At 48.6% G+C, this 13,490-nt stretch overlaps 1 protein-coding gene across 4 annotated transcripts in view; it reads left to right on the forward strand.

Moving 5' to 3' along the window:
* The window catches only part of SLC23A2 (solute carrier family 23 member 2), a 53,242-nt gene that overhangs the window by 13,592 nt on the left and 26,160 nt on the right, over positions 1-13,490 (forward strand). For all 4 annotated transcript variants that reach the window (XR_007630115.1, XM_050325724.1, XM_050325726.1 and 1 more), the window contains exons 2-3: positions 7,778-8,053; positions 8,712-8,810. Coding sequence is in view for 3 of the 4 variants with exons in the window: in XM_050325724.1 (XP_050181681.1) it covers positions 7,922-8,053; positions 8,712-8,810 (231 nt within the window). In the remaining variant the exon portion in view is untranslated. The remainder of the gene's footprint in view (positions 1-7,777; positions 8,054-8,711; positions 8,811-13,490) is intronic.

The raw sequence follows: 13,490 nt of genomic DNA on the forward strand, positions 1-13,490 counted from the left end.
CCAGTGTGTGACCAGCTGCTGGGTTTGAGTTGCTCAGTGCACTCAGTTCTTTTTCAGGAGTGAGGATTTGGTTCAAAAGTGACTGTAGGAATCAGCCTTTGGGAAGGAGCTTCGGACCCAGAGTTGAAAAAGTTGGCACACGACCCCGATTTTGCTTTAATAAGTGGAATTTTTCCTAGATGAGTCTCTAACTTCACCTTTGTTTTAACGTGATTAAAGCCTTGGAAAGAAGGGAGCTTTCATCAAAGTGCCAAGAGCAAGTATAAAGCAAAGCTGAGAAAGGGCCCAGTGTGTGCTCAGGTTGCTTTGAGGGCCGTGAAGGAGCTTAACGAGCTGTGTATTAATATCCGTAATAACGGGGAGGTATCGGAATGCTCAGGTTATTAATTCTCCCCGGGGACACTGTAAGGACTCCATACCATTATAAATCAGATTATTGTGCTGTGCACTGTGCTTGAGCTCCAGGAAGGACTGTGGAGTTTTGTAAGGAACAGCCATACAGGATTTCATTTTTCTTCGCTGTGAGTGTCGTTGCCATCCAGAGAGCTCTGCAGGTGTCACTTCAGAGCAGGCTGTAAAATCGTTATCTCCCAGATTTTCCTTGCACTTCTTTGGAATTTATCTCGTGGCTTCAGCTGTGTCCTGCTTTCATGGTCAGACCTTCTTTTCTGGCCACGCAGAGCAGTGATGGGATCTCATCCTGGGGAGGGTGGCAAACACTGCCCAGAAACTGGGCAAAACTGTTGCCTTTTGGAGCAGTGAAATGGGAGCAGTGGGGTGAAAGATGAGCAAGGAAACAGCTTGGCCAATAGTGCTTTGACCAAACACACCTTCAGGTTGACCTGCACTGGCAAAGCTCGTGTTTCAGATATTTTAGTTTAGAATCACAGCCTAAATAAGCTCTTTTTTAGTAATTTGATGAACTAAACTTGTAGTTTTTGAGAGCTGTGCTATCCTTTGTTAAAACATCTCGTTCAGCTGGATTTAAGTCCCCTTCTCAACCAGCTCATTCACTCGGGAAGTTAATGAGATTTAACTAATGTGCTTTAAATCAACAGAAGGGTTTGAGCTCGGCATAACTTCCCTGCGTGTCTTTGTGCAGACTTGCCCTAATAATGTTGGTCAGTTATTAAGACACCGTCCTGGATGGCAGTCAAAATACCAACTACTTAAAAATTCATTAGTGCCTACAAAGAGAGAATATGTCTGTGCTTTGAAGAGCTACTTTGAAGTGAAGTGAGAAACCAGCTCGGGACTGAAACTCCTTAAAGTGCCCATCAGCTCCTTTTTAAAACATAAATTTAGCTTTTAAAACGTAAATGTTAGGACCTGGTGGCATTTCAGGGCGGTTTCAGCCCCATGGGAAGGAATTCAGGGGTGCAGGAGTTGCCTGGTAAAGAGAAATCACAAGTAATCCTGGGAGCAAAGAGGCTCAGTCTCAAACAGCTTGAGGGAAAACTCGACGTAAGACTAAAGCAGGAGGGTGTTTTTTACAGGTAGCAAGAGAAGATTGAAGCCTGTGGGTTCTGGGCACCTTTTATCAGGTCTTTGAGATGGTGAAAATCCCCTGGAAGGTATAAAAACCACCCTTTGGGCACATCTACAGCTCTGGACAGTGGGTGGGACCTCCCAGGTGCCTTGTCCAGGTCGCAGCCTGGGATGTAGCAGTGAAGGAACTGGAATTGTGGTTGTGGTTCTGCAGGCAGGGCTTTGATTGCGTCACTGAGGGGCTTGCTGGGCTTTATGAGCCTCGATGATGACAAGCTTGTGGAAGTTTTTTAACTGGGGGTAACCTTTTTGCTCTGTAGGAGAACATCCAGCAGCTCTTTGGACAGTTCTTAGTCCTCTTTTGGTGGCTTGTGATTTGGTCATTATTATTTTAAATCCCCTTGGGTTCGTTTCATGTGTAAAAATTTATGAAAAACGAGTTTCTCGGGCAGCTTTAATGTTAATTTATCTGTGCTGTGAGATGGGAGGTGTGGACAGCTGTGCCAGGCTGGACAGGGAGAGGGGGAGCCTTGTTCCCGAGGTTCTTCTGCTGTTAAAATAACATTAAAGTGAGGATCCAGATAAACCCAGTGCCTGGAGCTGGTGCACAGCACATAACAAAGAAGAGCCGGTTGTTTTTAATACCTTAATGGCACAAAATCAGCGCAGGAGTTTTGGGTGATGGTGTAACTGCAGCCAGTGGCAATCTGGAGAAAGCTGCTGTTCCATAATTAAGTGGGAATTGCCTTGCTTTTGTGAGGAGTTGTGTGTCTGGCCAGGGGTAGCTCTACCCTGTGAGCAAACTTTGTCTAATTGGAGCCTCCACAACATTCCTTAATTGTCCTCCTCGGAGCACTCCCGTTCCCCTCGGTACAGGATGGTGGTGATGGAATTCCTTTCAGAGCTCCCCTGATCTCCTGGCACCCGTCCTGCCACCCCCTGCAGCCAAACACAGCTCCCTGGATACTGCCAGCCCTGCCCCTTCCCTGTGTCCCTGGCTCTGTCCCTCAGCGTGGGATTTCTCCATCCTTTACAGAGCAGGATGAGCTGCTTGGCCTAAACACACGGTTTTTTAAAGCAAACAAAGTAAATCTGGTGTGTTTGCTGCTGGCTGCAGTTCTTCTTCACAGCTGTGGCACTGCAGGAACTGAGAGTTTGCTCTTAGTTGCAGTTTCCAGCCTATCCGTCCCAGCAGGAGCTCCCCAGTGCTCCCAGTCTTGGGCCTGGGTGACTGAAGGGGGTTTTAAAGCTGGTTTTAAAGCTGCTTTTCAAGCTGGTTTTCAGGCTGGTTTTCTCTTCTGCTGAGGCTTGGTGCATTTAACAATAAAATGCCCTGATGTGCAGGGCGTCCAAGTCCCTCTGCACACCTCTGTTGTGTGTCTGTTGCCAAAAACAGCATCTCAGACCTCCAGGATGCCTCGATTTGTGTTTGCCCTGCCCTGAGTTTGTGGTGCCAGACACTTGGAAGTGCCACAGGAGGTGTGGGAATTCCAGAGGCACCGCTGCAGTTCAGGTCACCCCAAGGGTGGCAGCTTCTGGCTGAGCATCATCTCTGCCTGCAGGAGAAAGGCAGTGCCGTTCACATGAGCCTGACAGCTAATTAAAATAATAAATTGATGATTGTAATTAAGCAGTGACCTTAATTTGATTCTAATCTCCTTAGTGTGTGCAACAGCCAGAGCTCTCTTGGCTCCCCAGCCGTCTGTGACAGCCAAGAAGGGCCTGGTTGGATCTGCCATCGCTCCTTCCCGGGGCAGTGGGATGAGGGACATTCCCACCACGGTGCTCCTGGCAGCTTTTCCAGCAGGGCACTCCAAAGGATGGGCTGTTCCATCACCAGCTGGTTTTATAACCACACTTGTTGTGCTCCCTGTACCAACCTTGTCCTTGTGCAGCAGTGAAGGGCCACCAAATGCAGGGCAGTTTCTGCTTTTCCACAGGTGGGGTGGAGAGAGAGCTGCCCACAGGTGCTGACTGGGGAGCAGGGAAGGGATTGTCCCCCTGTGCTGTGCTGGGACCACACCTTGAGTGCTGTGTCCAGTTCTGGGCCCTCATCCCAAGAGAGACACTGAGGGGCTGTCCAGGGAGGGGAAGGGAGCTGGGAAGGGGCTGGAGCAGCTGAGGGAGCTGGGGGGGCTCAGCCTGGAGAAAAGGAGGCTCAGGGGGGACCTTCTGGCTCTGCAGCTCCCTGACAGGAGAGGGAATCACCATCCCTGGATGTGTTCAGAGCACTCAGTGGAGATCAGTCTCAGGTTGGACTTGATGATCTTGGAGAACTTTTCCAACCTCAGTGATTCTGTGATTAACCAGTTCCCACTGTCTGACACGTGAAGTGTGTGAAGAGGAGGGGACACACCTGTCAGAGCAGCTGGGGTTCTGCTTTCAACCTTTCCACCAGCTTTTACTCCTGGCTGAGACCTGCAGCACAACTCGGTGTCTGAGGGGAAAAAACCCATGAGGTACCCAAATGCCACTTGTTTGCAGCCAGGAGAACATCTGTGGCTGTGCAGCAGCTCCTGTCTGCAGCTGTGGCTTTAGGGGGCCTGGTGCCAGCTCAGAAACGCTGCTGCCCCAGCACCCAGAGCTCTGAACGAGGCTGCTCAAACTTTGTGTGCCCCTTGCTCGTCCTTATCTGCTGGGTTTGTGCTGAGTCAGCAGCCTCCTGGCCTCTGAAACAGCTGCTCAGATCCACCTGGAAAGGCTGAAGTGTTCTGGTGGGGGCACTGTGTGTGTGGAGAGCCTCGGTCCACTTGGAATGGGAAAGACCCTCGTGGTTTTGGAAGGTGTTTGGTTTGAGTTTGGCAAAGAAGGAAAGACATGAAAGCTGCTTTCTGGGGAAAATACCTGCATCATCCTGACACCTTGGAAAACCAGGGATTTCAGGGTTGAAAGTCCTGTGAGAGCCTGAGCTCTGCGGCACCTGGCAGAGTGTTGACCCTTCTAAAAGATGTCTAAAAAAGACCCCAAACCAACCCAAAGAAAGAGAAAAGCCAACTTCACACCCTGCAGGGCTCAGGGTGGGTTTGTTTCCCCCAGGCTTTGCTTTGCCAAGCTCTGGATTCAGATGTTCAGGCTGAAGATCCTCACACGTAGCACTGTGGGGAGGAGCTGCCATCACAGCAGATCTAATTTAGGCAATATTTGTAGTGTGGCTCAGCCAAAACCTGTATCAAATTCTGCTGCTTTTAAAGGAAACAGTGCACACAGGGAGAAGGTGTCTGTGTTACAGTTGCCTCCTCCTTTCATGGGTTCATGTCCAGTTCTCATTTCCGTGGTAATAAACCCTTTATTTGTATCTGTACTTCCTGTCCTGCCCAAGTTAAGCCTTGAATCTACTGAGATGAGTTCTCAATGATTTTTTTTTTCAGACAGACTCACTCAGGCACAAAGTGTTGAGGATGCAGAGGGGCCTTTCCCTGCCCAGAAGGGTTTTCCTGGTGAACTTGCAGCAGGACTATCCCCTGCTCTTACTCTAAATCCTAATCTTATCTTCAGCCCTGTAAACCCTGGCAGCTTTTGGCCTTGCTGGGTTAATCACACTGGAGGTAATTTGGTTCAGAAAGGTGAATGTTAATCAGTCTCCTGATTTCACTTCCAGCCTTTCCATCTGATCCCAGGCTGCAGATAATTCATTTTACAGCGTGTACCTGCCTGATGATGAATGAGTTTTATCTCTTTTTCCATGACTTTTCAGCTTCTGAGAGTTGGATTTGCTACAGAGGCTGTAAAAATGCCTGAGTCATGTGTAGCTGAGCTGGGTTGGTGGGACACCAGGGCTAATAAGGAAGGATATCTCAGATGACCTCATCTACTACCTCTCCCTTTCTGCTTCCCTTTGACACTCCTGATTGCAGAGTAAAAGTGTTCCAGAAATCTGAGTATCAGCTGTTGCCATTAAGTGCCAGTTTAATTGCTGAGCAGAAGCAAGAAGAGTTGAGAAGTTTGTTCTCCTGCTTTTTCTTGGAGCACCCCGTGGCACACACGTGTACACAAACACTCCCCTCTTCAGGAAAAGCAGCAGAGGAGCCTCTTTCTGTAAATTTGCAGTTGCTTGTTCGGGAACCACCATCCAAACACTGGCTTGGCTGTCGTGTGTCAGCTCTCAGCAGTGAATACAAGGCAAGCCTTGCTGCTTTCCTGGTGGAATTCTCAGGGCCCATTCCCCAGGTGTGATCCCATCCTGGAGGAGATGGCAGTGCTGCTGCTGTGCAGTGCACAGGGAAATAGGATTAGAGTCTCTTTTCTCTTTTATCAGTGGAGATGCTGCTTTAATGCCAGCCAAGCAGCTTATGTTGCCAGAGGGCCTGAACCCCATGCCGTGACTGGCAGGTTTGCTCACTCCAGGGGGGTGCTGGCCTTGCTTAGGGAGGGCCCTGCTGCCTTTCCCCTTTCCCTCCCCACTCCCACACCCTAAAGCTGCCAGACTAAACCCTGCCTGTCTCCAGCTCTGATTTTCTTGGAGGGTGAAAGAAGTCGATGCCGACAGCAAAAGGCAAGAAGTCTTTTGTGCTTGGAAAAAGGAAAAAAAAAATCCCTGGTGGCTCCACAGTGAAAAAAAACAAAGCCCCTCCCAAAATCCCAGCCCAGACCCCCCCAGTGCCCCCAAACCCTTAAACAGGACTGCCTCTTCTCCACCCTGAGCTGCACTTCCAAGAGGAACTCTGTGGCCTCTGTAAAAATGGGAATGGCTGTTTTTTCCAGAGGAACAAGAGAGTGAGTCTTCAAACCAGTTCAGTTTTAAGTCCATGTGAGAAATAATTAATTGTGCTACTTAATATTTACTTTAATGAACAAGTCTTAGCCCTTATTTGCAGGCACTGCCTTTCATCCCATCTCGATTTAATTAAGGCTTCAAGGCCATCCTGGTGGCCCAAATAGTCTTTCTTGTGCAGGTACATTTTCTCTCCAGAAAAGTTACATTGCTTTGAAAGATTAACATCTCTTTCACCTCAAGTAACCAGAATTTTCTAGCAAATGGGCAATTAAGAGCTATTAAGAGGTTTTAAAATACCAGTATTTGAAGATTCTTTGCCAGGTTTAGTTATTATTACAATTACAGTGGAGAGGAGCTGCTGGCATTTCCTGAGCAGCATTTGGAAGGGAAACTTAAGGAATAAAACCCAAACCCTACTTGTTTTCCTTTCTAATACAAACCAAACTGTATTTTGAGTGTCCATCAGCCACATTTCCACCTCTGTTGATTTACTTGAACCTTACTTTGGAAGTAACCCCTGTGTGCAGTGGGTTTCGCTGCTTTCAGTGTGCTTCTTGCTGCGGAAAATTCCACTTCCTGTGATTTTTAAAAAGCCATTTTTCGGGTTCTGTCCTGTTCTTTCACCTGTACCTGAGCTGGTTTTCCCCCACAGGTGTTTGTGGCTCCATTCTCTGTTTGAGGCTCAGGAGCCCCCAGGCTGCAAAACTTACTTTGCTGCAGAACTCTCTCTGCTGTCCTGCGGGAAGTTTGTGTTTGAATCCATTAAATCCTGTTCTTTAGTCTTGCAAATGGCAAATGTGTGGATGGTGATGGACAGGCAGGGCTAAATTAAGGAGCAAATGGGGGAAAACTTGCACTGTAGTGACCCATCTGGGAAAACAAAACGGGAACTCGTGGGCTGATCTTCCCTGTTCCTGTGCCAAAAGAGTAGTGAAACTCATTAAAATGCACCAGTTTATCCTGAAGCTGTTGCTTCCACATCAGCAGGCAGATGACTTGGAACAGCCCTCCAACAACTGGGATAATTTTGGGTGGGGATGCTCAGCAGAAGGAGCTGTTTCTGTCTGAAACGGCCTGACTGAAAGGCAGGTCCTTCACTGTCCATCTGGTCTGAGCTTCCTGGATTCTTTTATTTCATAATGAGTTGTTTTCAGAGAAAGGATTCAGCTGTACAGAGGTAATTCTGCAAATTTACACTCCCTGAGGAAGCCCAAGTCCTGTTTGCAGTGGGTGTTCAGCTGTTCTACTCTGCTCCACACCTGGAGTACAGGTGTGCTTTGTTCCCCAAAAATTCCATGGAAATGGCTGTGAATTGGGAAAAACCCAGAGGCTTCAATTTACTACTAATGATTAAAGATCACAAGAGAAGAATGGGAAAATAATCACGTTATTCCTATCCTGAAAGAATTTAAAATACCTTCAGCTTTATCTTTAAACGATAATCTGCTAATGGTTGGGGAGGACTGATGAGAGCTGGTGAGTCGTGAGCATGAAAGGGAGCCCAGGCTGTGGGGTTGGTGTGAATGTACACAGATCTTGGGGAATAAAAATATCCATCTCTCCCTCCAATTCCAGGAACCATTGATGCCAACGGCACCCTGATGTCCCAGCTGGATCACTGAGAACTCTGGTGACTCCTGGCGGTGCTGCTGCTGTTCAGAGAAGGAATTGTCCTCAGTCCTTGGCCTCTCATCCCAGCAGCATCCCTTGGGGTGCTGAATGCAAGTCCTGGACGTTCTGGAAACGATGGGGATCGGCAAAAACACCACCTCGAAGTCGGTGGAGGCGGGAGGCTCCACGGAGGGCAAATACGAGGATGAATCCAAACATCCCACCTTCTTCACCCTGCCTGTAGGTACCACATTCCAAGCCCTGCCCGGTCAGGCTCGGTGTGAATCAGCCAGTCTGTGTTTCTAATCGTGTTGTACAAACCCCTCATTTCCACCAGCAGTTGGTAACAAACCTCCCTTGCCACTGAGTGGTGTTCACATCTAAACTTGGCCCATCACTGCTGGGTGTGGCTGTTCCCAGGACAGGCAGCACCCCAGGCACTGCAGGATTGGAGCAGTTAACTGTCCTCCTGCAGCCTGAGCACCAGCCCCTGCTATGGAATCCTGGAATCCTTAAGGTTGGAAAGGACCTCCAGGATCATCAAACCCAACTCCCACCACGTGTGTCATGAAGTCTGCTTGGTTTTTGAACACCTCGAGGGATGGGGACTCCACCCCTGCCTTGGGCAGCCTGTTTCAGTGTTTAAACACTCTTTCAGTGAAGAAATTCTCTGGGATATCCAAGCTGACCCTCCCCTGGCACAGCCTGAGGCCGTTTCCTCTCCTCCTGTCCTTTGTTCCCTGGGAGCAGAGCCCGACCCCAACCTGGCTCATCATGTTTTCTGACAGTGTCAAAGGCAGATGTCAAATACCAGGGGAGAAAACAGAGACAGGAGATGTGATTGCAAAGCCAGTGTTTATTTTAAGACCCTGTGCTTGCTGTTTGTTGTGTTTTTAAGGTCGTGATAAACGGCGGAGCAACGTCCAGCGGCGACCAGGACACAGAGGACACGGAGCTGATGGCCATCTACACCACGGAAAATGGCATAGCAGAGAAGGTATGTGGTGGTGCCCTTGGAGATGAGGACTCATTCTTGCTCCCCCAGTTCCTTCTTTGCCCTCCCCAGCCTCTCATGGCTGGGATTTGCTGTCTCAGCAGACGGTGCTGACTCCACACTCACATCAGGCTGGGGGCAGTTTGGCCTCATGACTGCTCTGGTCACACACACTGTGTGGCTGCAGAACACAGGGCATGACTCAGGGAATGTCAACACTGAATGCACTTTGACCTGGCACCAGAATTCATAGTGTGCAAGTTTTTGATTTCTTCATTCCTGCTGGCCTTTGGCGTGGTTCCCCTGGGCAGGTCGCTGTGCTGTGGTCATCACTTGCTAACGTGCCTTTGTCCAGGGGGACTGGTGGTGTTGAGCACCTCTAAAAGTGGGATCTTTCCCGCTCCCCCAATTTCTTCCAAGCTCCAACCTCTTAAGATTAATTCTTCTAGTCCTTTTTCCAACTAGAGGCTGCTCATTATGATTGAGTGGCAGCTTTATGAATGAGCTGGAGGTCATAAAAACCCTGGAACATTTTTCCTTAGGAAAACTATGCCTGTGTTTCACCTATTCAGGGAGACCAGTTGAGGCCTCAGAGGACACCAGTTTGGTTGTGATTTTTCCAGCTTTTTACTCCATTCCATCATCCCCTAAGCCTGTTCAGTAATAATCCTACCAGCTGAGATGGTTTGAAGCTGAGCTTGTATTTAAAATAAGGACGAGGATTATGGTAAATCTGAGCAGCACTTTCTGAAATGTCTAATCAGACTGGCTTTGTGGTGAAGCCTTGTCTCTGAAAAGCCTCCACTTGACCAAATTTTTTCAAGTGTCCCAAGTGCAACAAGACCAAAGCTCTCCTGGTTCCAAGCCAAGAGCATCATGATGCTCTTTTGTGTGAGGCTGTAACTTGTGATGGGGCAAGGGTGATACCAAGGGGTGCAGTGGAGGTTTTCCAACTCAGACACCAAAATTCTCCTCTGAATTTCAGGTTTAAAATATCCCCTAAAGAGATGGTTCTGCCAGAGGCCTTTCAGTGGTGCGTGTCAGGACAATGTCTCAGACACATCTCCGTGACCATCGTGGTCATGCTGATCTTTTGTGGGCAGATTTTGGCAACTGTTGACCTGCATGTCTGTGATGGGTGATTTTTGGAGCGTGCTTGGACTGGAGTGGAGAGAGACAATCTGATAAAGCCCCGAGCAGAAGGTGTTTGGGTGAAATTGTGCAACCAAGATAAGCCATCTCCAGACACCAAACCGTGTCTTCATGGTCTGGTTTCATCAAGTGCATGGTTTTTTTTCTCCCTTCCAGTTGATCCTCGTGGTCAGAACTGTAAATGATGGGGAATAATTCACCTCAGAGAGACCCATGAGCTTCTGAGCAACCAAATCTACTTGACTTAAAGCTTTGCTGTGGTCACAGGGAATGAACAGGGTGGGGAGGCCCTGGCACAGGTTGCCCAGAGAAGCTGTGGCTGCCCTTTGGATCCCTGGAAGTGTCCAAGGACAGGCTGGAACAATCTGAGCTAGTGGAAGGTGTCCCTGCCCATGGTGTGGGGTGGAACTGGATGCTCTTTAAGGTCCCTTCCAACCCAAACCATTCCATGATTCTATGATTTTATTTTTGTTCTTGGCTTTCCATTGCTCTTAAGAGATCATTCCCTGATGAAAGACCTTTATAGAGGCCTTTTATATATTTATATATTATCAAAAGCCTTCAGCAAAGAGGCCTGAAATGTCCTTAATGAGTGGAGGGTGCCCAGTGCTCACACTGGCTCCCAGTGTTTGTTAGCTGAGACAGCAAACTGTGAGCCCAGAGGAGAAAGAGCTGTTGCTGCATCCCTGCAAAACCAACAGTGTGATGTTGCTTAATCATGGAATCCTGGAATGGTTTGGGCTGGAAGGGACCTTAAAGCTTATCCAGTTCCACCTCCTGCCACGGGCAGGGACACCTTCCACTAGCTCAGGTTGCTCCATTGTGGGTTCTTTATTTAAGGTATTTTTCTAAAGGCTTTGCTCCCCACACTTCATCAGTTTTCTTGTGGTCTTCTGCATGACTGCTTGGCATCAGAGCCTTTGTCTTGCACTGCTGGGGTCTGTTTCTTTGGATTTTGCACTGGGGTTGTTGTGGGGTTTCTTCTTTCCCTCCAGCATTCTTTCTCCACCTTTACCTGTCTCATTCTCCCTGTTTGTACTTACCAGAAAAATGAAGAAGGAAAAAAGCACAGCGTGTTCCACCTTTGACCAGTTAAAAATAATTAAAGGAGGAATTAGCCTGTGATCAGTATCTCCTTCAGGGAACTGCAACCCATTCCCAGCAGTTCCCTTGGCACACTTGGCAAGCACCAGCTCTGAGTCAGGGTTGGACCAGCAGGCACATGCTGGAGGTGCCAAAGGGCCAGTGACTCCCCAGGGAGTTCCTGGGATGGCCAGACCTCTCCTGAGTCCTCCAGTTCCTCATTGCTCAGGATTGATCTGCTCAGGGTTTGACCAAGGTGAGAGTTCCCTGTCCAGAGGGATCTAAGTCTGACCTTGGAAGGAATGAGGAGTGTCCTGGTTGTTTTCTTTATTAAATCTTTATCCAACCCCTTTACTGTGTAGACATTGCCATGACATTTATACCTTGGGAATTTGAAGTTCTTTTGTTAGGAGACCCATAACCTTTCACTTCCTAAAGGAGAGCTCAAGTTGGTTGGCACTTGCTGACCTGCACCCAGAAAGACCTTCTTCCGTGCCATGGACCAGCTCCCTTGTGCCTGCTCCTTGTTTTTTGTTCTTTGCAAGGCTAATTTAGGGATAATGTAATGCCAGGTGGAAAGCTCTGGAAGGACTGACACCCTTGCTGTGTGTGCCATGGTCTTCCTGCTAGAAACAGGCCATTGCTTCTGCTTTCTGCTGCCCAGAGAAGAGGGAGGATAGACTAGGACTGACTAAACTAGGACTGACTAGGATAGGATAGACTAAAAGGGCAAGTTAAGGAATGCACTTGATGCAGCCTCATCAGTCCTGTGAAGAAAAGTGTTTGGCACCAAGTGGAGCACTGGGGCAGCTTCTGGGTGCTGGTCTGGCCAAGCCAGAAAAGAAAAGAGCCCAAAAGATGGGAGTCCCAAAGTCCAGAGTCACCAATCTGCACGAATCTCTGCCTGGGTTTTAGAGAACCAGGTATCCTGCGTGGGAACAGCGTGAACTTTGGCAGCCCCATTTCTGTCCGTCCTCAGAAGGGTTGTGGAGGTTCCTCGGGGCAGGAAGGAGAGGGAACGGCCTCAAGCCATGCCAAGGGAGGGTCAGCTTGGACAACAGGGGGAATTTCTTCAAGGAGGGGGCTGCTGAAGGTTGGAATGGGCTGCCCAGGGAAGTGGTGGAGTTGCCATCTCTGGAAGTGTTCCAAAAACACGTGGATGTGGCAGCTGAGGACATGGTTGGACGTGGTGCTGGATTGAGCAGTTAGACTTGATGGTCTTTAAAGTTTTTTTCCAACTTTAACGATTCTATGGTTCAAATTCCTGATTTTTTCCATGATTTTTTTCATGGTTTTTTTAGATAATTGGGTCAGGAGAGAAAAAAATTCCTGTTTCAGTCAATGAAAGAGGGTCAGTGGTGCTGCAGATTGACCCGACGAGTGGGGCAGGGAGCAGTTCCCCTCATTCCTCGGTTTAGGACCCGTACCCTGGTGAGAGGATTGCCTGGTGCTTAATGTGGTTTAAAAGACTTTTCTGAGATTAGTGTTCCTATATTTTACTTTTCCACTGCAATACCCCCGACCTCTCTCCATAATCCCGTGGTCAGGAGAGTTATCCCAGTGGCGCTTTTCCTTCTTTTCCCACCACAAAGCTGAGGTGAGAGGGAAGGAACAGGGGTGGGTTTGGCTTCGCTGGCCTCGTGGGTGATACCCAGTGGAGGCTCCCAAAGTGGGATCCGTGCATATGCTGGGATTTCTGGAGAAGTGAAGCCCATCTGAGGCAGTCACGGGTCTGGCAGAACTCCCAGCCTTGGTGTGAGGCAACTCCACGTGGGCTCCTTGTGTCCTGGATCAGGGCAGAGCGGTTCTTACGCAAGGGGATCCTCGGTTTCTTGGGAGTGATAAAACCTGATACTTCCTCCTGCTCTTGCTGTTGTGCTGGGGCTTTGGAGCAGCGTGGTTTTTGCTCCCCCAGGAATTCCCAAACCGGAGAGCTGGAGGGAAATGGATTCTCCGTAGCTGGGAAGGAGAAATGGCAGAGCTGGTTTTTGTTTTAATGGCAAACCCACAGGGATGCTGATGTGGGAATATGTGTGGTCAGTTGTCTGTTGGCCCTCTGGGGACTAAGCTGTGGTAGGGCAGAGTGTGGTCTCTCTGAAATTCCTGCAGGGGTTTGAATTCCTGGGGGAAGTCGGACGCAAATTGGCTGGGGATGTGTTTGGTTATAATAATAATTAGCGTTTTTCTTGACTGCTTCAATGTGGGGTGGAAGCGAAAATAATAAATCCTTTGGCTAAAAAAGGTTAACCAAGATGGAATTGGGTAAGAATTAAAGTGGGAAGCAATTACCATAATGAGGAATTTTTTGGCCTGTCATTTTGGTCTCTTATGCAAGGACAGAGCCCTTCTGCTTTGGGAGGAGCCACTAGTGGCTCTTCTACTTAGTTCCAATTCTTCCCTAATTCCTTTTTTTTGTTTGGTTGGTTTGTGGTTTTGGTCTGTTGCTTT

Source organism: Myiozetetes cayanensis, unplaced genomic scaffold (assembly GCF_022539395.1).
Source record: "Myiozetetes cayanensis isolate MyiCay16 unplaced genomic scaffold, myiCay2020 scf30, whole genome shotgun sequence".
NCBI classification, from domain to species: domain Eukaryota; kingdom Metazoa; phylum Chordata; class Aves; order Passeriformes; family Tyrannidae; genus Myiozetetes; species Myiozetetes cayanensis.